This window comes from Myotis myotis, unplaced genomic scaffold (assembly GCF_014108235.1).
Source record: "Myotis myotis isolate mMyoMyo1 unplaced genomic scaffold, mMyoMyo1.p scaffold_m19_p_47, whole genome shotgun sequence".
Taxonomy (NCBI): domain Eukaryota; kingdom Metazoa; phylum Chordata; class Mammalia; order Chiroptera; family Vespertilionidae; genus Myotis; species Myotis myotis.
The window spans coordinates 880,669-908,147 of record NW_023416354.1 but is presented as its reverse complement, the minus strand read 5'-3'; the positions used below and the strand labels follow the sequence as shown (position 1 = coordinate 908,147).

Here is a 27,479-nt window from a genome sequence, read left to right as displayed (position 1 = left end):
CATCTGGTTTAAAAAAAAAAAAGTGCTAGATTAGAGGGACATCTGTAATACTTTCAACAATAAACATCAGTTTTAAAAAAAGAAGCGTTGGCTAGGACAGGGTGCCAAGGGCTACGCTAGGCCGTTCTTACTAGATGCTATTCTTCCTAAAGGTTAAAATGCAGCGGAGTATTTGCAGACCAGCTATAGACTGAACAGCTTGACAGGAGCTCAACTCAGACAGGCAGCCCACGGCAAAGAATGCGTCATTAATGGAGCAAACAGTGCAGAGAGCAGTGGCCCGCCGCCCTTGGGAAGAGCTCTGGATACGGACCGCGTCCTGTACCTGTACCTGCTGCTGCCGCCAGACCACCCGGGGCAAGGCCGCTCGCTCTGGAACAGAGCGCCCCAGGCAGTGAGCCCTTTGAGTTCAGTAACAGAAGGGCCGGACGTGGCTGGGGGTCATACCAATCTGTCAGGGAGCGTGTCCTGGCACTGTCCACTGCAAAGGGAACACAGCCGGGGACACCCAGCAACGACCCAGCACAGAGGGAGACCCAGGAACTGGAATAACAGGTCCCAACAAAATGGGTTACCTCGCCCTTTCTAGCAGCCACGAGGAGGCCTGCGAGCGAGCCGCTCCAACCGAAGGGCAAGATTCACACCTCGAATGTACCGGCAGAGGCAGCGGGAGGAAGGCTGCCCACAGGGACAGCCTCAGGGTCCACTTGGGAAAACGCCCCCCTCCAGCAGAACAGCCAGCACCGTCCTCACCATGCTCGGAGCTTCAGCTGCCGCCCGGCACTGCTTCCCATCACCCGCGGAGGCCACACCAGTCACCAGTCTCCTGGACAGAGGACAAAGGACAGAGGGGCCCATGAAGAGCCTAGAATGTCACAATGCAGGGGTCCCCCGGGAACCAGCCCCCACAGCCACGGGCCTCTGGGCACTCAGGCTGGTGGCCGACTGCCTGGGAAGGGCTGTGTGTGCTGCCACACCGGGAGCCCCTCGGCCCCCCAGCTTGAGCGTGTGCCCTTGCCAGGCAAGGCGCCAAGTGCCAGAACAAGGAAGTGAGACCAACTCCTGCCCCCAGGCCTCACTCACTGCTCAGCAGAGGCAATGGATCTATCAACAATTTTTTTTTCAAAAGTTGACTGAAGTAAAGAGAAACAGCAACAGCTAGGAGTGGAGAAGAACAATTCATTCACAGGGGTCCTGAAAGGTTGAGTGGAGGGAACTTGTGTTAGCCTCGAGGGAGGGACCACATGGCAGGGAGAACAGGGTGGCAGACAAGCGAGAGCCAGCAAGGGGCCTGACCCCGGCCGACGTTGCTCAGTGGTTGAGCGTCGACCTATTAACCAGGAGGTCACAAATCGATTCCTGGTCAGGGCACATGCCCGGGTTGCGGGCTCGATCCCCAGTGGGGGGCGTGCAGAAGGCAGCCCATCCATGATTCTCTCTCATCATGGATGTTTCTATCTCCCTCTCCCTCTCCCTTCCTCTCTGAAATCAGTAAAAATGTATTTTAAAAAATAAAATAAATATGCCGGAACCGGTTTGGCTCAGTGGATAGAGCGTCGGCCTGTGGACTGAAGGGTCCTGGGTTCGATTCCGGTCAGGGGCATGTACCTGGGTTGCGGGCACATCCCCAGTGGGAGATGTGCAGGAGGCAGCTGATCGATGTTTCTCTCTCATCGATGTTTCTAACTCTCTATCTCTCTCCCTTCCTCTCTGTAAAAAATCAATAAAATATATTAAAAAAAATAAATAAAAATAAATAAATAAATAGATATACTAGTATAAGTCAAATCACTATGCTGTATACCTTAAACTTACATAGTGCTATATGTCAATTATATCTCAATAAAACTGGAAATTTTTAAAATATTTTTAAAAATCAGAAAAAGACAACTGATAAATTGGCAGAATATTTGCAAGATATACCGAGGACGGCCCTAACCAGTTTGGCTCAGCGGATAGAGTGTCAGCCTGCAGACTCAAGGGTCCCAGGTTCGATTCGGGTCAAGGGCATGTGCCTTGGTTGCGGGCACATCCCCAGTGGGGGGTGTGCAGGAGGCAGCCGATCGATGTTTCTCTCTCATCGATGTTTCTAACTCTCTATCCCTCTCCCTTCCTCTCTGTAAAAAATCAATAAAATATATTTAAAAAAAAAAAAAGATATACCAAGGACGAAGAGCTAATATTCCTAATATATGAAGAGCTCTTAAAAACTTAGAGACACAGCATTATTCACAATAGCCAAAAAGTTAAAGCAACCCAAGTGTCGATTGACAGATGAATGGATAAATAAAATGTGATATATATATATACACACACATATATATATATGGAATATTATTCAGCCTTAAAAAGGAAACATATTCTGACACATGCTACAACATGGATGAAACTTACATTAAGTGACATAAGCCATTCACAAAAAGACAAAACTATACTAATCCATTGATATGAGGTACTTAGAATAGGCAAATTCATAGCGACAGAAAGTAGAATGGTGGTTGCCAAGGGCTGGGAGAAGGGAAGATGGGGAGTCAGTGTTTAATGGAGACAGAGTTTTGTTTGGAACGATAAAAAAAGCTCAGGAGATGGTGGTGGTGGTGGCGGCACAACAGCGTGGAGGCACTTAATACCATGGGGCGGTGCACTTAAACAACAGTTAAAATGGCACATTTCAAGTAAAGTATACTTTACCGCAATTTTTAAAAATATATTTTATTAATTTCAGAGAGAGGAAGGGCGGAGAGAAACATCCATGATGAGAATCATTGACTTGCTGCCTCCTGCACACCCTCTACTGGGCACCAAGCTCCAAGCCTGGGCACGTGCCCTGCCCTGACCTGGAAACCAACCCTGACCTCCTGGGTCAATGAGTTCACGTTCAACCACTGAGCCTCATACAAACAATGCACCAAAAAAGACATGCAGCTGGCTCTCTCAAACATAGGAAGATCTGTTCAAACACACGGACTAGAGAAATGAAACTTTGAACAGCGCTGGGACCCACTCATCCATCACCCGGCGGAGGTGAAAGTAGGACAGCAGCGCCCTCTGCTGGGGAGGCTGCGGGCTCCTTCTCACATGGGGGCGGGGAGGATGCAACGGGGTCCAAGCCCTCTGGAGGGGGAACCGGACAAAATGACAGATGCCGCTGTCTTTCAACCAAATGCCAGCCGTCCCACTCCGAGAGCCCACCCTGCAGGTGTACCTCCAACAACGGGAGAATATGCACATAGGCACTGCAGCACTGTCATCGCGAGACACGGAAAACCACCTAGATGGCCACAGCTAGTTGCGTGGGTGAATACACTAGACTACATCCATGCAATGAAGTCACAGGTGCTGCTATAAAAATTATTGAGGCCCTAGGTAGGCGGACCCGGGTTCCATCCCCAATCAGGGCACCTGCCCGGGTGGCGAGCTCCATCCCCAGGAGGGGGCGTGCAGGAGGTAGCCGATCCATGATTCCCTCTCATCAATGATATTTCTCTCTCGCTCTCTCTCCCTTCCTCCATAACAATATATTTTTAAAAAGAAAAGTAATTAATGAGGGCATGCGAATAGCAGCTTTATTCGTAATAACCGAAAAGTGGAAACAAACCCGATGCCAACTGATGAACAGATCAAGCAAATGTGGTCTCTCCAACAACGGAGTATTAGTCGGCGATGAAAAGGAAGGAACGGCCCACACCTGGGTGAGCCCTGAAACCATGAAGCTGGCCAGTCCCGGGCCACGTGGTACCCGACCCCACTTATACGAAATGCTCGGAACAGGAAGCCCTATTTAGACAGGTAGGATCTTGTTCTATTTGCAACCAAAGTTTGCACCCTCCAAGGAAACCAGGCTGAGGATGTTTCGGTTCTAGCCGCAGACGCCGGCCATCCCACGCGATGACCGGTAGTGGCCTGGCCCCGAGGAGCGCAGTGGCTCCCACAGCCGTCCGCGCCGACACCTGCGAGCGCCCACGAGGCCGGTCAACCTTCTCCGCCCGCAGTCGGGCTGCCCCGCCCCCGGCCTCGGTTTCCACCCCGGTCCACGGCGGCGCCAGCACTCACCTCGCGGGGCTGCGGCCAAGGTGAGGAGGAAGGACGCCGGTCCGGGGTGCTTAGCGCCGGGCTTTGCCCCCGGCAGACGCCGAATCAATGGTGGCCCCAGTTGTGGTCACTGGGAACCACTCCCGCGGCCGGAGCCCGTCCCGGGCTCACCCAGGGCGGCGGCCGGAGCCGGGAAACGGCCCGCGAGGCGGCCGAGAGCTCCGCCCTCGTCGCTCCCGCACTCCGGCCTCCGCTTCCTCCACTGTGGGCGCTGGGGCTGCCAGGAGCCCCTCGCGTCCGCACCGGCCTCGGCCCCGCGCCCGCCGCCCCTCGGGCTCGCGCCCCCGCCCCGGCTCGGGAGAGCCGCACCCCCACCCCCGAGGCCGCCCCGCGACGCGCCGCCCGGGAATTCACCGGGCGTCTCCACGGCAACAGCCTGTCCGCCCAGACCCCCGCGCCGGCCCGCCGGTCGCGCGCCTGACAACAAGGCGCACGCCCATTGGCTGCGCTGCCGGCTCAGCCAGCCAATCCACGAGGGCGCACGCGCCGCGCGCCTGCCCGCGGCTGGTTAAAAGCCCCGGGCGCTCGGTGGTGGCCGGTCCTGAGCCCCGGCCTCGGCTTCGGTTCTCGGGTGTTTGGGGCCTGGAGCGCCAGCCCGCGGCGGGACCTCGGCCCCAGCACTTGCAAATACCTGCGAGGCGCCGAGCTCCGCGCCTGGCCCCAGCGGCCGCTAAGTGACGGGAGGTGCCATTCCTACAACCTGGGGCAGGAGTTCTGAAGGCAACCGAGCCCGGCCGGTGTGGCTCAGTGGTGGATCATGGACCTATGAACCAGGAGGTCACGGTTCCATTCCCGGTCCCGGTAGGGGGTGTGCATGAGGCAGTGGATCCGTGATTTTCTCATCGTTGATGTTTCTCTCCCCCTCTCCCTTCCTCTCGGAAATATATATATTTTTAAAATGAAGGCAACAGAAATCTGGAACACTTAAGAACGAACAAGGGGAGGAAGAGCATTCCCCTTACCTGTCATCTCTTCTGAAAAGGAGTGGAAGCCCCAAAAATAGATACAACCAACCATTGAAACAAGGAAAAAAGAAACCAAGATCTGGTGAATGAGCAGCCAGGGAGGGGTCCACAGGATTTCAGAGCCCAAAAGAGGGTCCAGGTGGGAGGGCGTCTGACCAGGTCTCGGGCTGAGAGAGGGTCCTCTCTGGGGAGCTGAGTGTTTGGGGGGAGGGCTTCACACTGGCTGAAATGCACAGCTCCTGAGTCCGAGATTTACTTACATAGGAGTGAACGGTAGGCTTTCTCTTTGACACCCAAAGACAGTCAAATCATGAAGAATTCAGGCACTTCAGTACAATAGTGTTACTGATATCCAGGATTTACAAAAATAATGAAGTCACTAACCTTTTATAAATTTTCTTTATTGATTTTAGAGAGAGAAGGCAGAGAGAAACATCCCTTTGTTGTTCCACTTATTTATGCATTGTTTTTTTAATTTTTTTTATTTTTATTAATTTAAGAGAGGAAGGAAGAGGGAGAGAGAAACAATGATGAGAGAGAATTCATTGATTGGCTGCCTCCTGCACACCCCCCACTGGGGATCGAGCCAGCAACCTGGGCATCTGCCCTTGACCGGAATCGAACCTGGGACCCTTTATTTAGTCTGTAGGTCAATGCTCTATCCACTGAGCCAAACCGATAGGGCTAAGCATGCTTGCTGGAGAAGGGGGAGGAGCCAGTCCCACCCTCCCACACCCCCTGCAGAAAACAGGTGACATCACTCTGACCAGAGTGGTGCTAAGAGATTTAAGGTGGAGAGGCCAGATAGGAGGCTGCTGTTACAGCCTTAGGTCCTGACAAGAGTTAGGCCTGAATCCCTCCTTGGGCACTTCACTCATTCATTCACACTCAACCTATGTTCCCTGAACCATCTGGGAAGCAAGACACCCGTGTAGGTAGAAGGAATGAGAACAGAAACGGGCAGGTTGCCAAGGGAAGGAACTCCAAGCTCTTTATATATATATATAAAGTTGATTTCAGAGAGGAAGGGGGAGGGGAGAGAGAGAAGTATCAATGATGAGAATCATTGATCGGCTGCCTCCTGCACACCCCCTACTGGGGATGAGCCTGCAACCAGGCATGTGCCCTTGACCGGAATGGACCCTTCAGTCCCCAGGCCAATGCTCTACCCACTGAGCCAAATAGCTAGGGCCCATCTTCCAATTTGAGCAGCCTAAGTACAACCCATGAAACAGCAACCCTGAAGGTAGGAGCCACCCCACCTCATAAGCCACCCCCACTGCCCGGATGAACAGGATGCCTTGGTCAGGAAAGGAAGCCATGTTTGAAAGACGAAGCTCTCTTCATTTATTTGGCTGAGGATGGGGGAGAAGAGGACTGTGAGGTCACAGGCGTATCTGCAGGTGGGGGTGCCGGAAGCCGGTATCCACCAGGCCCTCCCTCTGCCAGGAGCCCTCTCCGGAAGAGGCGGCTGCTCACAGATGCCCTGGATGTACTCTGTGCCGATCACAAAAAGGTCATAACCGTCCCTTTCTTGCCAATCTGCCAGGGCTCCAGGGGGAAAAAGCGGATAAGTATCCTTCAGGGACAGAGGAAAAAGATGTCATCAGCTCCCTGGCCAAGGCCTCATATTCTAAGACCCCCTTCGCCAGACATTCATTCCCACCACGGGGTCCCCCGCCAGGCTGCCCTGGCCCACCAGGTGATGCTGCGAGCTGGCTCGCCCCCTTATGTTCTCCTTCCAACAGGGCGGTCGGCATGTCAGGGGCGGGATCCCGGTGGCTGCAGGGCGGTGTGGCTCACCCAGAACTACACTCACTGCCAGAACTTCCTTCAGTTCCCTTAACACCCCAAAGGTGAGCCCCCCGGACCCCCAGGCGCTACACCTTTCTGGGCAAGGTGAGGCATTTGCTTGCCCCCCACCCCCTTTAGGAGAGACCCTGACGTGGGTCACAGCCCCCCCCCCCCCCCGGGTGGCGCAGCAGCCCCGGGCGTGTCCGCTCCCGGCCCCGACGCACCGGTCCTGGCCCAGCTGCAGCTCCTTAGTGAGGAACTCGAAGAACCGGGCGCTGTGGTCCCGGTTCTGCTCCGCCGTGCCCACTACTCCGATGGAGGAGACCGTCAGCTGCGCGCAGGGATCGGCCAAGCCGCCCACCGCCATGGCCAGGCCGGGCCGCACCGTTACGCTCACGCGCTGCGGGGACACAGGGTTTCTCCTGGAGCCGGCGCGGGCCAGGCTCGCGCCGAGGATCCCGCGGGGTCAGGGCTGGGGGGCGGGAGGGGGGCGCGCGCGAGGTGGTGGAGAGCGAGAAGTCGGCGCTCCGTGGGCGGCCCTGGGAGGCGAGTCCCTATGGGGGAGTCGGGGCGTGGACCGAGCGCGCCCCCAGCCCCGGGGAGCTCCCGGCCCACGCTCACGTCCTCGGGTTTGCCCAGGATGGCGGCGGTGGCTGCGCAGAGCCGCTTCTCCAGCCCCGCGGGCACGCGGGCAGCGGGCAGGTTGGTGTCCAGCTCCACGAAGGGCATGTCGGGCGGGAGGACTGCGCGGCGCCGGCGGAGACGGGCTTAGCAGCCCGCGGCGTGGCCCCTAGACCCCGACTAGGAGGCGGGGCGGGGCGCGGGAAGCGGGCTCCTCATTGGCTCTGCGGGCACGCAGCGCCTCCCGATTGGCTGCCTAGGCTGCACCTCCCGCCTCAGCAGAAAACCTTGGTGGACTCTGACCCAGATTTCCGGAAGTCCTTTTTTAAAATATTTTTTAAAAATATATTTGTCCTGTTGATTTCAGAGAGGAAGGGAGAGAGAAACATCAATGATGAGAATCATGGATCGGCTGCCTCCTGCACGCCCCGCACTGGGGATGGAGCCCACAACCCGGGCGTGTGCCCCGACCCGGAGTCCAACTGTGACCTCCGGGTGCCAGGTGGAGGGTCATCCACTGAGCCAAGCAGGCTGGGCTGGGAGGTCGTATTGTCCGGCCCTCCCCCCCGGTGTCACCCCACTTTGTCATTGGCAGAACCATGGCCCCGCCCACCGCCCCAGCCCCGCCCCCGCTCCAGCCACACTGGCCTCCTCTCCGCTTCCGGTGGTTTTCCAGAGCTGCGGTTCTGCGCTCTCTCCATTTACTAGTAGATGGAGGGCTGTACACCCCCCCCCCACCCACCCCCCTACACACACACCTGTAGGGGCCTTCCCCAGGATCAACCCTGGTAATGTTACTTCCTCATAGAGAATTTGAAATTTTTTTAATGCATTGCCACCGCTTCAAAGTTAGGCAACTTCACGTTTGGTGTGAGAAGCTGCACTGCACTTGATCAGGAGACCTGGTGACACCCGTGGGTGACACGTGGGGCTGGGCAAGGAGGCTCAGGTTCGGGGAATCCCTGCCCGCCCGGACATCTGTCAGTGTGTCCAGCAGGGGATGGGAGCCAGGTCGCAGGAGAATTACCAGCAACGTTTGTGGTACCTTATTCTTCTTAATTCTCACTCGGCTACATGCTTTTTTAGAGAGAAATATCAGCGTGAGAGGGAAACATTGGTTGCCTCCCGCACGCACCTGACCAGGAATGGGACCCACAATCTGGGCATGTGCCCTGACCAGGAATGGGACCCACAATCTGGGCATGTGCCCTGACCAGGAATGGGACCCACAATCTGGGCATGTGCCCTGACCAGGAATGGGACCCACAATCTGGGCATGTGCCCTGACCAGGAATGGAACCCAGGACAAAGCTCTGAGCTACACTGGCCAGGGCTACGACACCTCATGTTTTTATAGGCAAAACAAAGGGTGTTACCTAAACCATGGAAATCTGTCGGTGTGACTGACCATGGTGCTGTCATCAGTGTTTCGAAGCTGTTTGAATTGTAGATGAAAATATAAGTGAGCCTAGCCTGACTGATGTGGCTCAGGGGCTGAGCGTCGATTTATGAACCAGGAGGTCAGGGTTCGATTCCCCGTCAGGGCACAGGCACAGGTTGCCGGCTCGATCCCCAGTGGGGCGCGTGCAGGAGGCAGCCGATCCATGATTCTCTCTCATCATCGATGTTTCTCTCTCTCCCTCTCCCTTCGTCTCTGCAATCAGTAAAAATATATATTTTAAAAATAATAAATAAAGCTCATTCCAGAGGTCTCCCGCCAGTTGGAGTGGAAGGGGCAAGCGTGGAGTAAGTAGACAGACAAGAGGAGCGTGGGCTTGATGCTGGAGGGATCTCGAGGACAGAGACTGTGCGGGTGCCTTGCTCAGGCCAAGGAGAGGGGCAGCTCCATCTCTTTATTTTGACACCAGTCTCCACATCGGCTGCAGGCCCGCCCCTTCTCACTACAACAAAACCTGCACCAAGGGCTTCAGCTTGTCCTTCATGGCAGTGTCCACTGGCGGCAGGTCCTTGGCCTTCATGACCACCTCGTGGGCCTCCTGGAAGAGGTCCTCCCCGACCGCTGCCTCCACGCGCTGGCGCCAGGCCGCCAGCTTGGGGCGGGTTTTGAAGACGTGGCAGCCGGCGCTGACAGGCTGAGGGGAGAGGGAGTAACATGCCCTGGGTCAGCAGCCAGGAAGGGCAGCGTGAGCTGGTACACTGGCTCCCTCCCGGGCACCCCACGCCCCATGGGCCACGCCCCCCCCGGGGCACTCACGTGCATCAGCTCTGTGATGGCCACCAAGTCAGCCACGGAGATGCAGGGCCCCGTGAGGAAGTTGTCGTCCTTCAGGAACTTGTCCTCAAGCAGCTGCAGGCACCTGTCCAGCTCGGCCAGAGTAGATGCCAAGGTCTCGGGGGGCACCCGTTCGCCAAGGAACACAGGGAGCATCATCTGGTGGGGGGCAGGCAGGAGCGGGCTGAGGTTCCGCCCAAAGCCCAGCCTAGCTTCTCCTTGCTCCCGCCCGTCCCTTTCCACCCACAGCCACCACCACCGGCCCAGGCCTCATCCCCCCCTCACACAGGGCCAGCCTCCACCCTCCCTAGATGCTCACAAGGCCGCTGGGAGAGCCCTCTGCAATCTCAGGCTGCCCGTCCCTTCTAGCTGCAGCAAGCCTTCCGGGGCCCCACTGTCCTCCCACAAAGGCCTCACCACCAGCCCCACTGGTGCAGCTGCCACCCACTCCCCCACCCTCCACCTCCCACCCCACCCAGACTTCTCACAGGGGCATGCGCCTGGGACTCGCTCTGGAATATGGTTCCAGAGCCCATTCCTGCGTCGTGTGCTTGGGTGGGGCCTGAGACTCGGCATGTCCATGAGCTCCCAGGGGCCGCTGACGCTCCTGGTCTGCGGACCAGCCTTTTGGGGAGCAAAGATCTACACTCGCTCTACTTGACTTCTCTCTGTTCTGCACGGAGAGGCTCCTGCCCCCTCCAGCTTGAGTGGGCTCCTCGCCAGCCCCTAGCAGTTCAAGGAGGACTCTTAATGATATCTTTACTGATTTCAGAGAGGAGGGGAGAGGAAAAGGATAGAAACATCAATGATGAGAATCATCAACTGCCTCCTGCACGCCCCACACTGGGGATGGAGCCCAAAACCCAGGCATGTGCCCTGACGGGGAATCGAACCATGACCTCCTGGTTCCTAGGTAGACGTTTAACCGCTGAGCCACGCTGGCCGGGCTGAACAGAATGTTTTAAACAGAAGGCGCCATCCCCTGAGGACCCAGGCAGGGTCCCTGCCCCCAGGCTCACCTTCTGCCACATGACCAGGGAGCAGCTGCTCCGCAGAGCCGTGTGCTGCCATGCCAAGTACTCGTCCACACGGGCGCAGGCTTCCAGGTCCTGGGGGTACCAGTGGTCAGGGGCCTCATACTTCCGGCTAAGATACAGCAGGATGGCCACACTGGGAGGGACAGCAGGGGCGGGGAGAGGTCCCAGTCACTTCTCAGCTACTCTCCAGGGGCCAGGCCCTGGGTGGGATAGGCCTCGGCTCCTGGCATGTGTGTCCCCATGTGGGCGACGCGTTTCACCATCTCCAGGTGCAGAGTAGGAGTGTGAGGCTCAGAGAGGTTAGGGGATTTCCCCAAGGTCACACAGCGCTATGCTGAGCTATCCTATCATCTGAACTAAGGGCACAAAGTAAAAAAACAAAAACGTTACGGGATTTCAGAAGAGGGGTGTGTGCTCAGAGAAAGCTCCCTCAAAAAAGGAGGCACCCAGATGGGCCCTGAGAGTGAGAGCCACTCACCCAGCACCCAGCACCCAGTACCACTCCCCAGCTTAGTCAAAGCATGGACACAACAGGAGCAATGCCAGGTGCCCCTCCCAGCCCTGGCATCTCCGCCCACTTCAAGCCACTCTCCATCCTGGGGCGGGCACAGCTGCTCACGGAACATAAACCATGTCCCAAGTGGGCACACAGGGGGCCAGCCCCCCAAGACCATGCAGCAGTTCAGGGGCCATTACCTCTCGGCCAGGGTGAAGTCCCCATCCTTCAAGGCTGGCACCTTCCTCAGGGGGTTCACCTGGGCAAAGTCATCGCTGTTGTGCTGACCTACAGGAGAGAGCAGTGAGGCAGGGGGGAGCCTGAACCCTCCGAGGTCTCTGGCCACGCCCACCCAGCAGCCAGAATCTTTCTTGTTTTTAAATATTTTTTTATTGATTTCAGAGAAGAAGGGAGAGAGAAAGAAACATCAATGATGAGAGAGAATCATCGACCAGCTGCCTCCTGCACGACTCCCACTGGGGATGGAGCCCACAACCCCGGCATGTGCCTCGACCAGGAACTGAACGGTGACCTCCTGGTTCATAGGTCGATGCTCAACCACTGAGCCACACTGGCCGGACCATCCAGGATCTTTCTGAGGCCCCTATCCACTCCTGTGTCACCTGCTTGTACCTGGGCCAAGCAGCACCGTGGCTCGGCCCCGGGAGAAAGATGACACACATCCCTGTAGCCAGCCGATTCCATCCACGTCAGGCACTGCGGCCTGCCCCCCCGCGATCCCCCTGCCTATGCAGGCCACGTGAACTGTGCAGAGCCCCGAGCGGGGCCATACCTGTTTCCAGCCCTCAGCCGGTCCTTGGTCCCACCAGGGCCCCTGACCCCGTCACCCAGCCTCCCGCAGCTCAGCTCTTCTTGCTTTCCTGAGCCAGACGCCCAAGGCTCCCTCCCCAGTGGGGGTTCCCAGGCCTGACTCGATGCTGCATGCCCCCCCTCCCCCGGGCCCTGCCAGTGCTGAAGCTACAGCAGTACAGGGGCGTGGAGTCAGGGCCCCGTGCCCTTCTCCTGAGTGGACAGGATCGCTCCGACCCAGGCTCCCTCCAGAAACCGCCTGTGTGCCCAGCCCGGGAAGGGCTGCAAAGGCAGAGCAGGGTGGCAGCGTAGCAGGCCGGGGGCACCAAAGACGAAAGGTGGGCAGGCGCAGCCCAGCAGGGGCCTCCCTCGGGGCCTGCCCAGGGGGCTCTGGATCTGGAGCTTGCCCTACTGTCCCGGTCCAGTCCCGCCCCCTCCGCCGGATTCTGTAAATGTGGAGGGGAGACCCGCAGGGGTGGGGAGGAGCAAAGAAGAGACCAGATGGGGTAGAACCGCCCTCTCCTCCCAGCAGATGCAGAAACTCGGAGGTGGGGCATAAAGGAGGAAGCAGTTGTCTGCTCCACCTCGGGGTGTGGAGGTCCAGGGGCACTCACTCCACTTCCCCACCCCCACCCCAAACCCTATGATCTCTACCTGCCTCGCTCCCTCTTAACCTATATTTTAAAGAATATTTCGTTTTCGCTAGACAAAGGTCGAGGCTCTTTAAAAAGACACAACTGATGCTGGGCCTACGTGGCTCAGTGGTGGAGCATCCGGCTGTGAACCGGGAGGTCAGGGTTCGATTCCTGGTCAGGGCACATGCCCAGGTTGCAGGCTCGATCCCCAGCGCGGGGCGTGCAGGAGGCAGCCGATCCATGATTCTCTCCTCATTGATGTTTCTCTCTCTCTCCCTTCCTCTCTCAAATCAATAAAAAAAGATGTATTTTTAAAAATACACAACTGATAACCGGTGCGACATTTCTGCGCTGCAGAGTCTGTCTGCCCGTCTGTCCGCACCCCGCCCTGCGCCCCGCCCACCTTTGAGCACCTCCACGGTGCGCAGCTCGAAGGGGACGCCGATCTTCTTGGCGAAGATGTAGACGGCGCGGCAGGGCTGGCACAGCAGGTCCAGGTAGAGCTCCAGGCCCATGAAGAGGGAGGCAGGCCGACCAACGAGAGGGAGGCGGACCCGGGGAACCCAACCAGGACGCGAACCGCCGGCTGCAACCGCCGGACGCACGGGAGCCCGCGCGCACCCCGGCCCGAGCCCGCCGAGCCCTCCTCGCCTATTGGGTGGCTCGGGTAACTGCGGGCCAATCAGCGGCGCCCGCACCTCCCACCTTCTCCCTGGGAGGGGGGGGTCTGAGCTGGGGTTTGGGGCCAGGTCACCCCCCTTCCCTGGACATCAGCGTCTTCCTTTGTCCAATGGACAGGGGGGATGATAATGGGAAACAGACGGGAAAGGCGCCCCAGCCCTGACCCGGACCTAGGGAGGAGGCTGAGAGAGGAAGGGAGCCCGAGCCACTGAGAACACTAGGGAGGAGAGAAAGGGGGTGCGCCGTGCCAGGGGGGAGGCTGGGGCGCCTGGATCTGCTCTCTGCAGAGACCTAACCCGCATTCCTCACACTCTGGTTCATCCCTCCCAGAGAGCAGAAGTCCTGTAGGTTCACGTAAGCCTTGCAGGGCCCTGGACCTTCCCCACTGTGACCCTGGAGCTCCTCAGGCCCGTGGCTGTAATGCCCGCCCGGGTTAAGAAGGCTCTGCCCGGCCCGGCTGGCATGGCTCAGTGGTTGAGCCTCGACCTGTGAACCAGGAGGTCACAGTTCGAATCCCCATCAGGGCACAGGCCCAGGTTGAGGGCTCGATCCTCAGTGGAGTGTGTGCAGCGGGCAGCCGATCGATGAGTCTCTCTCATCATTGATGTTTCTCTCTCTCCCTCTCCCTTCCTCTCTGAAATCAATAAAAATATATATTTGGGGGGGGAAGGGAGAGGAGGGGAGGGGAAAGGACTCTGCCCCCAAACCCAAGAAAGCCACTTGACAAGAGGATCAGTCACTGGAAAATTTGAGAATAGCTTGGCCTCCCTGGTCCCCCATGCTCCCCAGTTAAGGAAGCCCTTCAGGCTGGAAGGAGCCTGTCCCGCACCCCTATCCAGGGGTCTGCCCCCCGCCCCCTCCCACCACCACCAGTCACCTTTGACTGGGTCGCTGCAATATCCAATCTCCCTGCCTCCTCCCTGGCCACCCTCCAGTCCAACCCCCCCAGCTGCCAGAATATTCTTCTGAAATACAACCTGAGCACACCATTCCTGCTCACGGCTCACAGGGCCTCGCTGTGGCAGTGAAGGCTCTGAGTGACCAAGTCCTGACCACGTAACGGAGGGAAATGCTCAGTGTCTCTCGGACTCCATCTTGTTCCAGCCCGCCTTGCTCCCACGCCCTGCAGGCTAACACTTTCTGCTCAGTCTTGCATGTAGACATGCTATCCTTAGAGGAATTCTGCCTGAGGTTTGAGTTCTGCAAAGACAGCTCCTCCCATTTCCCCTCTTCTGGACATAAAAGCAGCCTGAACTCTGTGCTTGGGTGAGATGGACTCCAGGAACCACTCAGGCTCCCCTGTTCTCAGCTGGCGCCTTTCCTTAACTCCAAACTTGAACCCATTTTGAGTTTTGGCCTTTTGAGGCACATGAACTTTGGACCCGTAACAACCAGGCGGGTTGCCATTCAGATTTTCCCCTCCCCTGACCGATTCCTCAGGGCAGATGCAGGGCTCATGACTTACAATATTTGGTGCCAAAGGACAATGTCCTGGGAGGCCGGCCCAGCCAACTGGTCTACCAGCATGCCTACAGCCAACACATGGGGGATGATTGCTGACCCCTATGCTTGCTGGTAAATTACTTCCCCTGGGAATTAGAAGGCCAGAGGGCTGTTGTTCATTTCACTCTTGGCAACCAGCAGGGAGAAGCTGACCCACAGGGCCTACAAAAGAGGGTTATCTTTTGGACAAAGACCAAGACCAGGGCCCAAGAAAGGTCGGATAAATCACACAACAGCGTTAGAAGTGGAGGCTCAGGCTAAGCCCAGGTTTATTTACCAAACTGCAAAGGAAATTAGTGACTAAAGGAGACAAGGACTGCGTGGGCTATTCTTCTCTAACGCTTTTCAGGTCGCAATGGAAGAGGGGGTGGGGCTAGGGACCTGGCCTGGGGAGCAATGGGACTCAGGCAAGTCACTCCTGCTCTCTGGGGTCTCATGAAAGTGTTTTGTGATCTGCCAGGGGGGCGGGGGGGACGCGAGGCTTCCCGGCTCATTGGATCATGGCCAGCACCCTAGGCATCAGCTTCTGCTTTACGGAAGGGTCCGCAGGTGGAAAGCCATTGGCCTTCAGGATGACCTCATGGGCCTCCCGGAAGAGGAGTGACCCCACTGCTGCCTCCACACGCTGGCTCCATGCAGCCAGCTTGGGTCGGCTTTCAAAGATCTGGCAGCCAGCGCCCACGGGCTGTAGGGGAAGCAGGGACAGGGCAGGTTAAGGGCGGACGGGTGAAGCCAAGCAGCACCTGCCTGGTTTCGGGACCACATAGTTCCAGAAGAGGGGACCACAAATAAGCAATGTCCCAGTCCCAGGGTGGGCGGCAGGCGGAGGACTCCAGCGACCCACCCAGCCTAGCGGGCCTGCCCTTCCCACAGCACTCACATGCATCAGCTCCGTGATGGCCACCAGGTCGGCCAGGGAAATGTGGGGCCCCACAAGAAAGGCCTTGTTCTGGAGGAAATTGTCTTCAAATATCTGCAGGGTCGAATCCAACTCTGCCAGGGTGTCTGCCAGGGTCTCGGGAGATACAGGCTCACCCAGGAAAACGGGGAACATTACCTGGTGGGTGGGCAGGCAAAGAGCAGGGAGAGGGGTGGTGGTTAGGGCCAGTCCAGCCTTGGGGGTAGGAAGGCAAGCACCCCCAACCCCCAGTTTTGGAGCTGCTTCCTTGGTTCCATATCCTGGGAAGGCCTGCAGGGAAATTCCCAAAGGACCCCGCTTTCGTGAACTCTTCCTGCTTCCATGAGCTCTGATTGGCTGAGCCTTGGAGGCTTCTCCCAGACTCAAACCCCTTTAAGAATGAATCAAAGGGAACCTGAACATTGTGGAGGGGAGGAGGCTGGCTTAGGAACTACTTATTTCATAGCCTCTTCCCTCCTGATATAAAAGCAATCCCTCTTACAGTAGAAGTAATTAGGAGGATGGGCTTTTTTTTAAAAAAAAAAATTTTTATTGATTTCAGAGAGGAAGAAAGAGGGAGAGAGAGAGAGAAACATCAATGACGAGAGAGAATCACTGATCGGCTGCCTCCCGCACCCCCCGCCCCACTGGGGATCGAGCCTGCAACCCCGGCATGTGCCCTCGACTGGAACCGAACCTGGGACCTTTCAGTCCGCAGGCTGACGCTCTATCCACTGAGCCAAACCAGCTAGGGCAGGAGGATGGGCTTTTAAGGTCTCCACTCTATCACTTACAAACTGCAGAACCTAGAGCAAAACACCCAAACCCTCTGGGCCTCAATTTCCTCAACTATGATATAGGAATAACAGTACATGACTTGCATTGTATATTTAAAAAAAGTGAGGCCCAGCCCTAGCCAGTTTGGCTCAGTGGATAGAGCGTTGGCCTGCAGATTAAAGGGTCCCGGGTTTGATTCAGGTCAGGGCACATGCCCAGGTTGCAGGCTTGATCCCAGTAGGGAGCATGCAGGAGACAGCCGATCAATGACTCTCTCTCATCATTGATGTTTCTCTCTCTCTCTCCCTCTCCCTTCCTCTCTGAAATCAATAATATATATATATATATATATATATATATATATATATATATATATATTAATATATTCGATGGGCTTAACAGCAACCTGAGCACAACAGAAGGAAGAATGAGTGAAGTCAGAGTGGGGTCAGCAGAAACTACCCGAACGGAAAAGGAGAAGGTGACAGTGCCTGAGCCTCTTTGAGGTGGTGCCCTCACTGCCCCTGTCTGGGCCTCACCTTATACCACAGGGTCCGGAGGCAGTTTTTCCGCAGGGTCGTGTGCTGCCATGCCAGGTACTCATCCACGCGGGCACGAGCCTGCAGCTCCTGAGGGTACCAGTGGTCAGGGACCTTGAACTTGCGAGTCAGGTAGAGTAGGATGGCCACACTGCAGGGGAGGGAGAACATGCTGGGTATAGAAAGGGCACTGTGGCCCTAGCCGGTTTGGCTCAGTGGATAGAGCATCATCCTGCAGACTGAAAGGCCCTGGGTTCGATTCCCGGTCAGGGCACATGCCCGGGTTGCGGGCTCCATCCCCAGTAGGGGGTGTGCAGGAGGCAGCCAATCCATGAGTCTCTCTCATGGATGTTTCTGTCTCCCTCTCCTTCTCCCTTCCTCTCTGAAATCAATAAAAATATATTTTAAAAAATAAAATAAGATAAAATAGAGGTTAGGACAAGATGGTCCCAGCGAGGTCTGGGAGCAGCCCCAGGCCCCAGTTACCTCTCTGTCAAGGTGAAGTCGCCATCCTTCAGGGCAGGCACCTTCTTGAGGGGGTTCACCTGGGCAAAGGCATCGCTGAGGTGCTGGCCTGCGGAGAGCGCATCATGGTGGGTGGTCAAAGGAGAATGCGGAGCCCTGTAGGGCCTGTGCCCACTCCCTACAGGATCCTGGCCTCGCGGGAGTTTATCTGAGAGGTTTCTGCTCCTGCAGATGCACCTGTAGAGAAGATTCTGAAGGCACTTAAGTCGCCTGGCCAGTGTGGCTCAGTGGTTGAGCATCGACCTATGAACTAGGAAGTCACCCTTCGATTCCTCGTCAGAGCACATGCCCAGTTAGAGCGCATGCAGGAGGCAGCCAATCGATGATGTTTCTCTCTCCCTCCCTCTCACTTTCTCTCTGAGGTCAATAAAAACATATATATATATATTTTTTAATATATTTTATTGCTTTTTTACAGAGAGGAAGGGAGAGAGATAGAGAGTCAGAAACATCGATGAGAGAGAAACATCGATCAGCCGCCTCCTGCACATCCCCCTCCGGGGATGTGCCCGCAACCCAGGTACATGCCCTTGACCAGAATCGAACCTGGGACCTTTCAGTCCGCAGGCCGACACTCTATCCACCGAGCCAAACTGGTTTCGGCAAAACATATATATATTTTTTAAGGTTTAACCACTGCTTGCTCAACAGCCTTCAGTGGCTCCCCATTACCCCTGCCTTGGGGAAAGCTTCTCAAAGCCACACACAACCCCTAACCCTCCAGCGGTGACCTCACCCACCACCCACCCTCCCTCCCTCTCTCCTTCCCTCCCTTCACACTACGCCTGCACCAAGGCACCCTCCCTCCTCTCCTGTGAGAAACTCCTCCCTCGGCACACCCCTCTGTCTGACATCCTGGCTGGGACACCCCTTAGTCCCCGTGCCCTCTCCGGCCCCACACTCTGCAGAGAGAACCCGGGCCGGACAGGTGGCAGTCCACAGAGGAGGCTGGGAAAACAGGGTGATTCCGACAGAAAGACAGGCCCGCGCAAGGGCGTGGTGGAGAGGCGCTGGGTGCTGGGCCGAAGGCTCGGACGAGTCATCCTGCCCTTGTTTGTGGTTAATCCTCACCCGAGCGCATTTCCCCAGTGATTTTTAGAGAGAGTGGAAGGGAGAGGGAGTGACAGAGAAACATCAATGTGAGAGAAACACATCGACTGGGTGCCTCCTGCACACACACACACCCCGGCCAGGGCAGGGGAACCTGCAACCCAGGTACGTGCCCTTGACCTGAGTCAAACCCGGGACCCTTCGGCCGACACTCTGTCCACTGAGCCGAACGGGCCAGGGCAAGCTGCCCTGCTTTTCCTCCAGGCGATCCGTGGGTCCTACACCCACACGCCAGGACGCCGTGTGCCAGTCGTGTCCTTGGGGCCTTGCCAAAGAAACAAATCCTCTTGCTCAGGGTGTAGGGTTCACCAAGCCCCCCAAACCCTCCTCCCTTTCCCAGGGTACACCATGGAGCACCCCCTCCGCATCAGGAACAGGAGGAACAGAGGACAGAGTGAATAAAGGCAAAGTTGGAGGAGGAAGAGGAGGGGGAGAAGGAGGAGAGGGAGGAGGGGAGGGGAGAGGAGAAGGGAGAGGGAGGGAGCGGACTGGGCCGGTGGGGGAGAAGGGCTGGAAGGTGGGGGCAGTGCCAGCTGTTGCAGAACTTCAGAGTGGGAGGCTGCCCAGGCGGGGCTGGACCGGCCCCAGCTCTACACGGGGCGGCCTTAACCCCTCTCCTCCTGCCGCCTCTCTCCTCTCTTTTCTAAAGGCCCCTGTCCCTACGCCCAGGGCACCCTTTCTTCACCAGGTCTCTCCTATTTATTCATTTGTTTATTTTTATTGATTTCAGAGAGGAAGGGCGGGGGAGAGAGAGATGGAAACATCAAGGAAGAGAGAGAACCATGGGTCGGCTGCCTCCTGAACGCCCCCCACTGGGGATGGAGCCCGAAACCCGGGCCTGGGCCCGGACCTCCTGGGTCACAGGTCGACGGAGCCGGCAGGTCTCTCCTCCTCGATCTGGCCTCTGGCCAAGCAGAGTTCCCGGGGCTCCCAGGGTCTCGGAGCTTCCTGGTGTCGCCGTTTTCCGCGATGGCCCCAGGAAGGAGGTGGCGCGGGGAGGGGGTCCCCCGTCCACCATCCCCCCCCCCCCCAAGCGACGTGTGGCCTCCCCGCTCCTCCCCGACCTCTCGGTTCCCGGAACCCCCGCCGGACCCACCTTTGAGCAGCTCCACGGTGCGCAGCTCGAAGGGGATGCCGTTCTTCTTGGCGAAGATGTAGACGGCGCGGCAGGGCTGGGACAGCAGGTCCAGGTAGAGCTCCAGGCCCATGGCGGGGGCGGGGCGCCGAGCTCGCGGCCCTGGCCCCGGGGACACTGCGCGCAGCGCGGCGACACGCGGGCGGGCTCGGCTCCGTGGCCACGCCCCCTGCAGGTCGTTCCAGGTCCAACGGCTGGTGCCGCCCCGACGGGCGGGCGGGCGGGCGTGTCCAAGAGGCTGCAGCCTGGGGCTCAGGGCGCAGCCAGAGGGGCGCGATGGGCTCCCAGTCCCCGGGCTCTGTGGCTGGCTGGTTGGATGCAGGATGTCAGCTTCCAGTTCCATCTGTTAGCACCGATGAGAATCTCCTGTCAGCCCCATTTTACAGATGAGGAAACGAAGGCCGAGGCATGAATACAGACGCAGAAAGTTTTCGGATGTATATGCAGAGGTGGGAGGGCTGGGTGGGTCCGTATCCCGCTAAAGGGGGAGAAACAGAGGCCCAGGAAGGGGAGAAGCCATCCCAGCGCCGGTGAGGCCCTGTGCCCACCCGGGCAGGAGGGCCAAGGTGGTGAGGCTCCCGGGTGTGCAAGTGGAGGGAAGGGAGCCGCCACACAATGCCCACCCCAGCCCCCAGGGCTCTGACACTTGCTGGAACCAGCGGTTCTCAACCTGTGGGTCGCGACCCCTGAAAATACATCTTGCCTATCGGATATTTACATGACGATTCATCACAGCAGCAACATTACAGTTATGAAGTAGCAGCGAAGATAATTTTATGGTTGGGGGTCGCCACAACATGAGGAACTGTATGAAAGGGTCGCGGCATTTCTAGGAAGGTTGAGAACCACTGCGAGTGTGGGGCTAAGGGCGTGGAGTCCGGAGCCAGATTTTTCTGGTTTCTTCCATTGCATTCAGAGAACATGCATTGTTATGATTTGTATCTGTTTAAACTGGAGATTTTACGGCCTGACAGATGGTCTATCATGGAGATATGCCACATGCACTTGAATGTTTGTTCTGCTGTTCTGGGGTTTTTGGTTTAAATTTATTTAGTTTTTAATCCTCACCCAAGGATATATTTTCCCATTGATTTTTAGAGAGAGGGAAAGACAGAGAGAAACATCGATGTGAGAGAAATACATCGATGGGTTGCCTCCTGCACGAGCCCTGACCAGGGTCCAGTCCCGGGGAGGAACCTGCAACCAAGGTACATGCCTTTGACTGGAATCGAACCCGGGACCCTTAGGTCCACAGGCTGAAGTTCTATCTCCTGATCCAAACTGGCTAGGTCTATTCTGCTGTAATTAGTAATATATATATATATATATATATATATATATATATATATATATATATAAAATTAATGGTGTTCAAGTCTCCTCCTTCCTTGCATTATTGGTAGTGGAGTATTGAAATCATCAACTATTATTATTGGCAGTTTAACCATACTTAATCTTTAATTTTATTTTTTTAGATTTTTAAAAATTAAACGTTTATTGTTGAAAATATTTGAGACGTCCCCTTTTTCCCCCCATTGATCCCCTCTAGCCCGTCCCCACCCCCCCCCACCCCCCCACCCCGGGCCTTCACCGCCCAATTGTCTGTGTCATGGCAAACGCATAGATGCACGCAAGTTCTTTGGTTGACCTCTTCCCCACCCGACTCCCCGCCCCCCCCTCCCGACCTTCCCCCTCCCCCCCCCCCCCCCCCCCCCGTCACTAACCTTTAATTTTTAAATTCCTTTGGAAGCGGGGAGGACCCACTCCCACCCACTCCCACAGCAGACCTGTGCCCACCCCGAGGACGCAGGCTCGGCAGCCGTGGCGGTGGTTCCGGTTCTTTATTGGACAAAGAAACAGTGGTTTTCGGTGTGTGTGCCCAGAAAGGAGGCTCAGAGGGCTGAGCAGCCGGGCGCTGCACGAGGGCGCTCTACTTGAACTTCCGCAGCAAGTCAACGATCCTCTCCTTGACCAACGGGTCCAGCGTGGAGCAGTCCCACTCGCCCAGCTTCACCAGCCGGTTGTGGGCCTCCCAGAAGAGGCTGGGGCCGATGCTCAGCTCCACCCGCATGCGCCACTGGGCCAGCTTGGAGCTGGCCTGGAAGACGTTGTGGTTGCCCCCTATGGGCTGTGGGGAGACAGAGCGGAAGGCATGGTCACCTGGGGCCCAGCCCCGGGGGTTCCCCTCCCGCAGCCTCGGCCTGCTGATGCCGGAGGCCTGGACAGGGGTCACGGGCTCTGTCACGGATGTGGGGTGGGAATGGAAGGTCCAGGGTCCCCCAGGCTCTGGTCACTGGTCCTGCTCCAAGACCCCTAATCCCGCTCTGGGGGAGCCCTGGCCCAAGTGGCTCCTACTTTTCCCAGTGGGAAGCCTCCTGTGGGTCCCGCTTTCTCCCAGAGAAACCCCACATCCCCGATGAGGGGGGAGGAATTACCCCTCCCCATGTCCAACTCCCTCTGTGGTCAAGCAAAAGGCTGGAATGGGAGACCCAACAGGTAAGGTAGCATGAGTGGGAGGCCTATAGAGGGCAGGGGAGGGCGGGAAGTGGGGGGGGGGGGGAGCGGAGGAAACGGAGGGGCCCTTTCACCTAGAAAACCTAGAATGGGCTTCCCTGTGCTGGTCTGCATTGCACACTGACCAAGGATCAAAGTGGCCAGTTGCAAAGACACCAGCCAGGGTCTAAACTGGCCATCCTGCCCGACCTGCGTGGCTCAGGAACCAGGAGGCCGCAATTCGATTCCCGGTCCGGGCACAGGCCCGGGGTTGTGGGCTCGGTCCCCAGTGGGAGGCATGAGGGAGGCAGCCCAGCCATGATTCTCTCCCATCATTGATGTTTCTATCTCTCTCTCACTTCCTCTCTGAAATTAATAAAAATATATTTGAAAAAAAAATAAACTGGCCTGCACGCCAGCTAGGCTGGAACCGGCTACCTCCCCTCATGAAGCAGCAGCATAGATACCCCACAGGCAGGTCTGCCCCCAAATGCGCAGCGGGTGCCCTTGAGGCCCAGAGGCCAGGCAGCTGCTCCGTGCAGCTCTCTGGGCCTCGGAGAAGAAGCCGTACAGCCAGAAGGGCGCTTTGGAAGCTTCTGGACACTGCCTGGAGCGTCTATCCGGAGGCAGAGGCGTCTGGGGTCCCGGCCAACTGACCAAGACATGCTGTGCTCTCCTCCCTGTCCCGGCTCGCCCTCCCCCTCCCCCCCGCCCCCACACCCAGGAATCCTTTGCAGCGTGGATGCTAGCAATCCTCCTCCATGGTTCAAACTCCCTGTGTTGGTCCTGGCCAATGTTGGCTCGGTGAATAGAGCGTCAGCCTGTGGACTGAAGGGTCCCGGGTTCAACTCTGGTCAAGGGCAGATGTCCAGGTTTCAGCGCTCGATCCCCAGTGGGGGGCATGCAGGAGGCAGCCGATCCATGATTCTCATCACTGATGTTTCTCTCTCTCTCTCTCCCTCTCCCTTCCTTTCGGAAATCAATCAAGATAAATATTTTTTAAAAACTTCCTGTGTGTCCTGTGGCCCCCCGATTGAGTCCCACCACCCAGGCTTGGCTTCCGCGGCCTCAGGTCTCCCTCTTACACCCGCCTATCCCTAAGCCATGGCCCCACGGAGGAGTCCCGCCTCTTCCTGGGCTGTTTCCCCGCCAGCAAAGCCCTCACCTGCATCATCTCCACCAAGGCCACCAGGTCGGCCAGGGAGATGTTGTCCCCGGTGATGAACATCCGGTCCTGGAGGAACCGCTCCTCGAATAGCTTCAGGTTTTCCTGCACCTCAGCCAGCACCTCCTCCGTCTTCTCAGCTGGAACCTCCTCGCCTGTGATCATGGGGATCAGGAGCTGGCGGCGGGGGGGAAGAGGGGGGAAGAGGCGGCTGCACCCCAGGGCTCGCGCCTGACCCTCCAGGCCTCGGTAGCCTCGTCTCCTGTTTGTCACCTCTCCTCATTGCACCGTTTTCCCTGCCCTGGATCTCAGCCCAGACAATCACATGCTACGCAGGTTTGCAGCCGTGGAGGGGCGGGCTGAGCCACGTGGCCTCAGTGTGCAGTGGGTGACACCATTTAGGTCGGTTTAAGTCCACTCTGTGACGTTCCACAACAAAATCGCCTGGTGATGGCTTTCTCAGAACAGATCCGCCGTGAAGCGGCAGATAACTGTTATTTGTCGTCTTTAGATCCCTGGTGTCTATAGGCCCTTTGACCCTGATATATTCTAGTTGAGAATGAAATTTCTTGAGTCCTGTCCTGGTTTGAGTGACATCTGTCCCTCCTGGGTGCCCTTCTCCGGGCCTTTACAAGGCTCTTTCACCCCCAGTGGGTCACTCCAGGCTCCTCACTGCTCTGTGAGCGGATGGGGGGGTGGGTCGGGGGGGGGGGGGGATGATGAGGCTCCGGGACAGAGGGACACGTGCGGAAGCTCCCCAGCGGTCAGCCCCAGACGTGGCTCACTCACCTTGATCCAGAGGATCTTGCTCATGGGCAGCTGGATGGCTGTGTGCTGCCAGGCCATGAACTCGTCCACGAGGGCGCGCGTGTGCAGGTCCGGCGGGTACCAGTACGAGGGGGCGCTGTACTTGCGGCACAGGTAGAGGAGGACGGCCACGCTGCAGGGAGGGCAGGGAGGGCACTGCTCGGGCCGGCCGGCTCAGCTGCACCAGCCACCACCCCAGCGCGGCCTGGACCCAACGCGGAGGTTCCAGCCCCAGTGGGCTCTCCGCACTGACATTCTTCCAGCAGAAGGAGGAGCCCCAAGGCTGCGGGAAGGCCATCAGCCCGGGGTGCAGGCTCCATCCCCAGGAGGGGGGCGTGCAGGAGGCAGCCGATCCATGATTCTTTCTCATCGCTGATATCTCTATCTCTCTCTCCCTCTCCCTTCCTCTCTGAAACCAATAAAAATATGTTAAAGAAAAATGAGCCCTAACCGGTTTGGCTCAGCGGATAGAGCATCGGCCTGCAGACTCAAGGGTCCCAGGTTCGATTGCGGTCAAGGGCATGTACCTTGGTTGCGGGCACATCCCCAGTAGGGAGTGTGCAGGAGGCAGCGGATCGATGTTTCTCTCTCATCGATGTTTCTAACACTCTACCCCTCTCCCTTTCTCTCTGTAAAAAATCAATAAAATATATTTTTTTAAAGGAAAAAAAAGAAAAGAAAAGTGAAAGTACATTCCTAACTTTATGGATGAGATGATGGGGTGGCCAGGAGGCAGGGAAACAGAGTGGGGAACAGATGATGCCAAATGGGCCCCTGAGTGGACACTTCTGGAGCTGGGTGATGGGCACACAGGCATCATGCTCCTCCTTGGCTAGTGCCCTGTCTGCTGTGGCGTCTCGGGGAGATGGTCCACGGTAAGATAAGTCTGTCAGCACCAGCAGACCAGCTGCAGGAGGAGCAGAGACAGGCGGTGGCAGGGCCCCGGGCAGACTGTTACCTTTCAGATAAGATGAATTTCCCATCCTTGAGGCTGGGCAGCTTCTTCAGGGGGTTGATCTCAGAGTACTCCTTGCTGTGGTGGTAACCTGCCAAGGGCAGGAAAGACAAGCTGATGACACCCCCGGGAAGAACCCCCGGGAAGAGAGAGCCAGGCATCTCAGAGCAGAAATGTCCTTCCCTCCATTTGCTCAACAGGGGAAATTGAGGCCCAGAGGACATCATGGCTCACCCCAGGTCAGAGAGCAAGTCAGGGCAGGTCAGAACAGGGACCGGGATCAGGACTCCTGCCCCCATTCAGGCTCTGTGACCAGGACAACACTTTCCCTCCCAGAAGCTGGAGGGTGCCGGTTCTACTCCCAACTCTGGGGCCTGAAGCCACGGCTGGCAGCTGGCAGCCCCAGCCCTAGCACACAGCTGGAATTCAACAAAAGAGCCTTTCACAGGCTACTGACCCAGTGTGGGGGCAGGAGCTGGAACTCTTCCTTGACCAGCTGTCACTGGCTAGAAACATTTTCCAGCTCCACCTCATTTATTTCTGGAGCACCTGGGGATAGGCTCCTACAAGTTGAGCTTTTAAAGCCGCCTCTGTGCTTGGGATAGGGGAGTGCTGGAGACCAGTCCCCTGACCTTCACTGGGTCTGAGCAGGTTTGAATGCAGAGGATGGTGTAGACCAGGGGTGGGCAAACTTTTTGACTCGAGGGCCACAATGGGTTCTTAAACTGGACCAGAGGGCCGGAACAAAAGCATGGATGGAGTGTTTGTGTGAACTAATATAAATTCAAAGTAAACATCATTACATAAAAGGGTACGGTCTTTTTTTTCAATAGTTTTATTCATTTCAAACGGGCCGGATCCGGCCCACAGGCTGTAGTTTGCCCACGGCTGGTGTAGACCAAAGCTGCCTCTGGACTCTTAGATGTGGGATGACCAGACACCTCTGTACCTTTGCCAATGTCCTCGGTGGGCGCTGCCACTAACCAGTGTCTAGACTCCCGCAAGGAGAAGGAGAGGGCACTGGGTGGGAGCCAGGGGGCCCCTCTGCAGCTCTTTCTCCCCCTTTACCCTCCAAGAGCCCGTTCATCATAGCGGGGCAGAATCAGTGGGGACAGACGCACAGCCTACGTTTCCCTCGGAAACCTGGCCTTCCCCTGCAGAGTCTGGGGAGAGGCCATCTCCCTGGTCTCTCTTTGTCTCTACTTTTCAGAAATACCCCACCTTGTGCTCTGCCTACTCCCAGGACCAGGCCTGCCCAGGGAAGCAACGGGTGCCAACCTTTCAGCAGGTCCACAAACTGGAAGTCGAAGGGGATGCTGTTCTTCCTGGCGAAGATGTAGACGGCGCGGCAGGACGCCGACAGCAGGTCCAGGTAGAGCTCCAGGCCCATGGCTGAGATGCGGAGCAGGCCTCCTCCAGCCACAGCCAGCAGGCCCTGACCCCGAGCCTAGGTGCAGCCTGAGCCCCAGTTCCTGTGCCCAGCAGCCCTCTCCAGCCCAGGCCAGGAGCCCACATTCTGGAACTCCAGTTTCACTTGGGATTGTGATGAGGCCGTGCAACCTGGAATTCTCACAGCAGCAAGGATTCTGAGGAGACAGGAGGAGGCTGGGGAGGGGTCGGCAGGGGTCCTCTGACCCAGCTCTTCCCCTCCCTCGAGCACATGTGATCGCCCGTGGCCAGTGTGTAAAAGGGGCTCACTCAAGGGAATTCCTTCCCAGGGCCAGGCCTTCCTTGAGGGAAGCGACCAAAGAGGCTTTGCAGGGTCCGGAAGGAGGATGGGCAGTGAGATCCAACCCTGGAAGGTCCCAGAAGCAAAGATTGGAAGTAGGCACTGACCAGTCTAACCTGAACTGTGGCTAGAAAATGATTGGGAGAAAGAGGATCCTCAGCCCCAGTCAGGATACATGTCAGAGGCAACTAATCCATGTGTCTCTCTCCCATCGATGTTCCTCTCTCTCTCCCTCCCTCTCCCCTCCCTCTCTTCCACTCTCTAAAAATCAATGGAAAAACTATCCTCAGGTGAGGATTAAAAAAAAAAGTGGAGCCTGAGGTCTGTGCCCTTCCCTAAAGCTCACTTCCTCCATGACTGGCTAGGGGCCCTGCCAGGCTGCCACCCCTCCTGGCATCTCAGGCTTGGCAGCAGGTCCAGCTGTACCCCTGTTGGGGCTTGGCCCGGGGTTTTCCAAAAGCAGGGTCCCCAGCCTGGCC

General features: G+C 57.2%; 5 protein-coding genes across 9 annotated transcripts in view; all 5 read right to left on the bottom strand.

Annotated features, from left to right (window-relative positions):
* Positions 1–4,371, bottom strand: part of CABIN1 (calcineurin binding protein 1) — an 80,311-nt gene extending 75,940 nt beyond the window's left edge. The window contains exons 1-2 of the mRNA XM_036307368.1: positions 4,054–4,371; positions 754–826 (exon numbers count right to left, since the gene is read on the bottom strand). Of these exons, the coding sequence (XP_036163261.1) occupies positions 754–756 (3 nt within the window). The 5' untranslated portion in view covers positions 757–826; positions 4,054–4,371. The remainder of the gene's footprint in view (positions 1–753; positions 827–4,053) is intronic.
* A 2,009-nt stretch (positions 4,372–6,380) lies between these two features.
* LOC118655536 (D-dopachrome decarboxylase-like) lies at positions 6,381–7,680 on the bottom strand. Of its 2 annotated transcripts, none has more exons than XM_036307439.1 (3): positions 7,473–7,680; positions 7,076–7,251; positions 6,381–6,608 (listed from the first exon to the last, which is right to left on the bottom strand). In XM_036307439.1, exons 1-3 carry the CDS (start codon positions 7,578–7,580, stop codon positions 6,575–6,577), a joined length of 318 nt encoding a protein of 105 aa, XP_036163332.1. In that variant the 5' UTR covers positions 7,581–7,680; the 3' UTR covers positions 6,381–6,574. The 2 variants fall into 2 exon arrangements, with proteins under 2 accessions (XP_036163332.1, XP_036163331.1); XM_036307438.1 differs by having other exon boundaries at positions 6,381–6,636; positions 7,473–7,668.
* Positions 7,681–9,298: 1,618 nt separating this feature from the next.
* LOC118655524 (glutathione S-transferase theta-3-like) lies at positions 9,299–13,287 on the bottom strand. The gene is made up of 5 exons (XM_036307421.1): positions 13,087–13,287; positions 11,439–11,526; positions 10,725–10,875; positions 9,688–9,864; positions 9,299–9,565 (listed from the first exon to the last, which is right to left on the bottom strand). Exons 1-5 carry the CDS (start codon positions 13,196–13,198, stop codon positions 9,374–9,376), a joined length of 720 nt encoding a protein of 239 aa, XP_036163314.1. The 5' UTR covers positions 13,199–13,287; the 3' UTR covers positions 9,299–9,373.
* A 1,818-nt stretch (positions 13,288–15,105) lies between these two features.
* On the bottom strand, positions 15,106–20,003 carry LOC118655504 (glutathione S-transferase theta-1). 4 transcript variants are annotated; one of them, XM_036307379.1, is made up of 5 exons: positions 19,813–20,003; positions 17,568–17,655; positions 17,082–17,253; positions 15,748–15,924; positions 15,106–15,552 (listed from the first exon to the last, which is right to left on the bottom strand). In XM_036307379.1, exons 1-5 carry the CDS (start codon positions 19,922–19,924, stop codon positions 15,358–15,360), a joined length of 744 nt encoding a protein of 247 aa, XP_036163272.1. In that variant the 5' UTR covers positions 19,925–20,003; the 3' UTR covers positions 15,106–15,357. The 4 variants fall into 4 exon arrangements, with proteins under 4 accessions (XP_036163272.1, XP_036163273.1, XP_036163274.1 ...); XM_036307380.1 differs by having other exon boundaries at positions 17,082–17,232; XM_036307381.1 differs by lacking the exon at positions 17,568–17,655 and having other exon boundaries at positions 17,082–17,232; positions 19,813–19,932.
* A 1,680-nt stretch (positions 20,004–21,683) lies between these two features.
* LOC118655507 (glutathione S-transferase theta-4-like) lies at positions 21,684–26,962 on the bottom strand. The gene is made up of 5 exons (XM_036307384.1): positions 26,550–26,962; positions 25,275–25,362; positions 24,299–24,449; positions 23,510–23,686; positions 21,684–21,979 (listed from the first exon to the last, which is right to left on the bottom strand). Exons 1-5 carry the CDS (start codon positions 26,659–26,661, stop codon positions 21,782–21,784), a joined length of 726 nt encoding a protein of 241 aa, XP_036163277.1. The 5' UTR covers positions 26,662–26,962; the 3' UTR covers positions 21,684–21,781.
* Between the last annotated feature and the right edge of the window lie 517 nt (positions 26,963–27,479).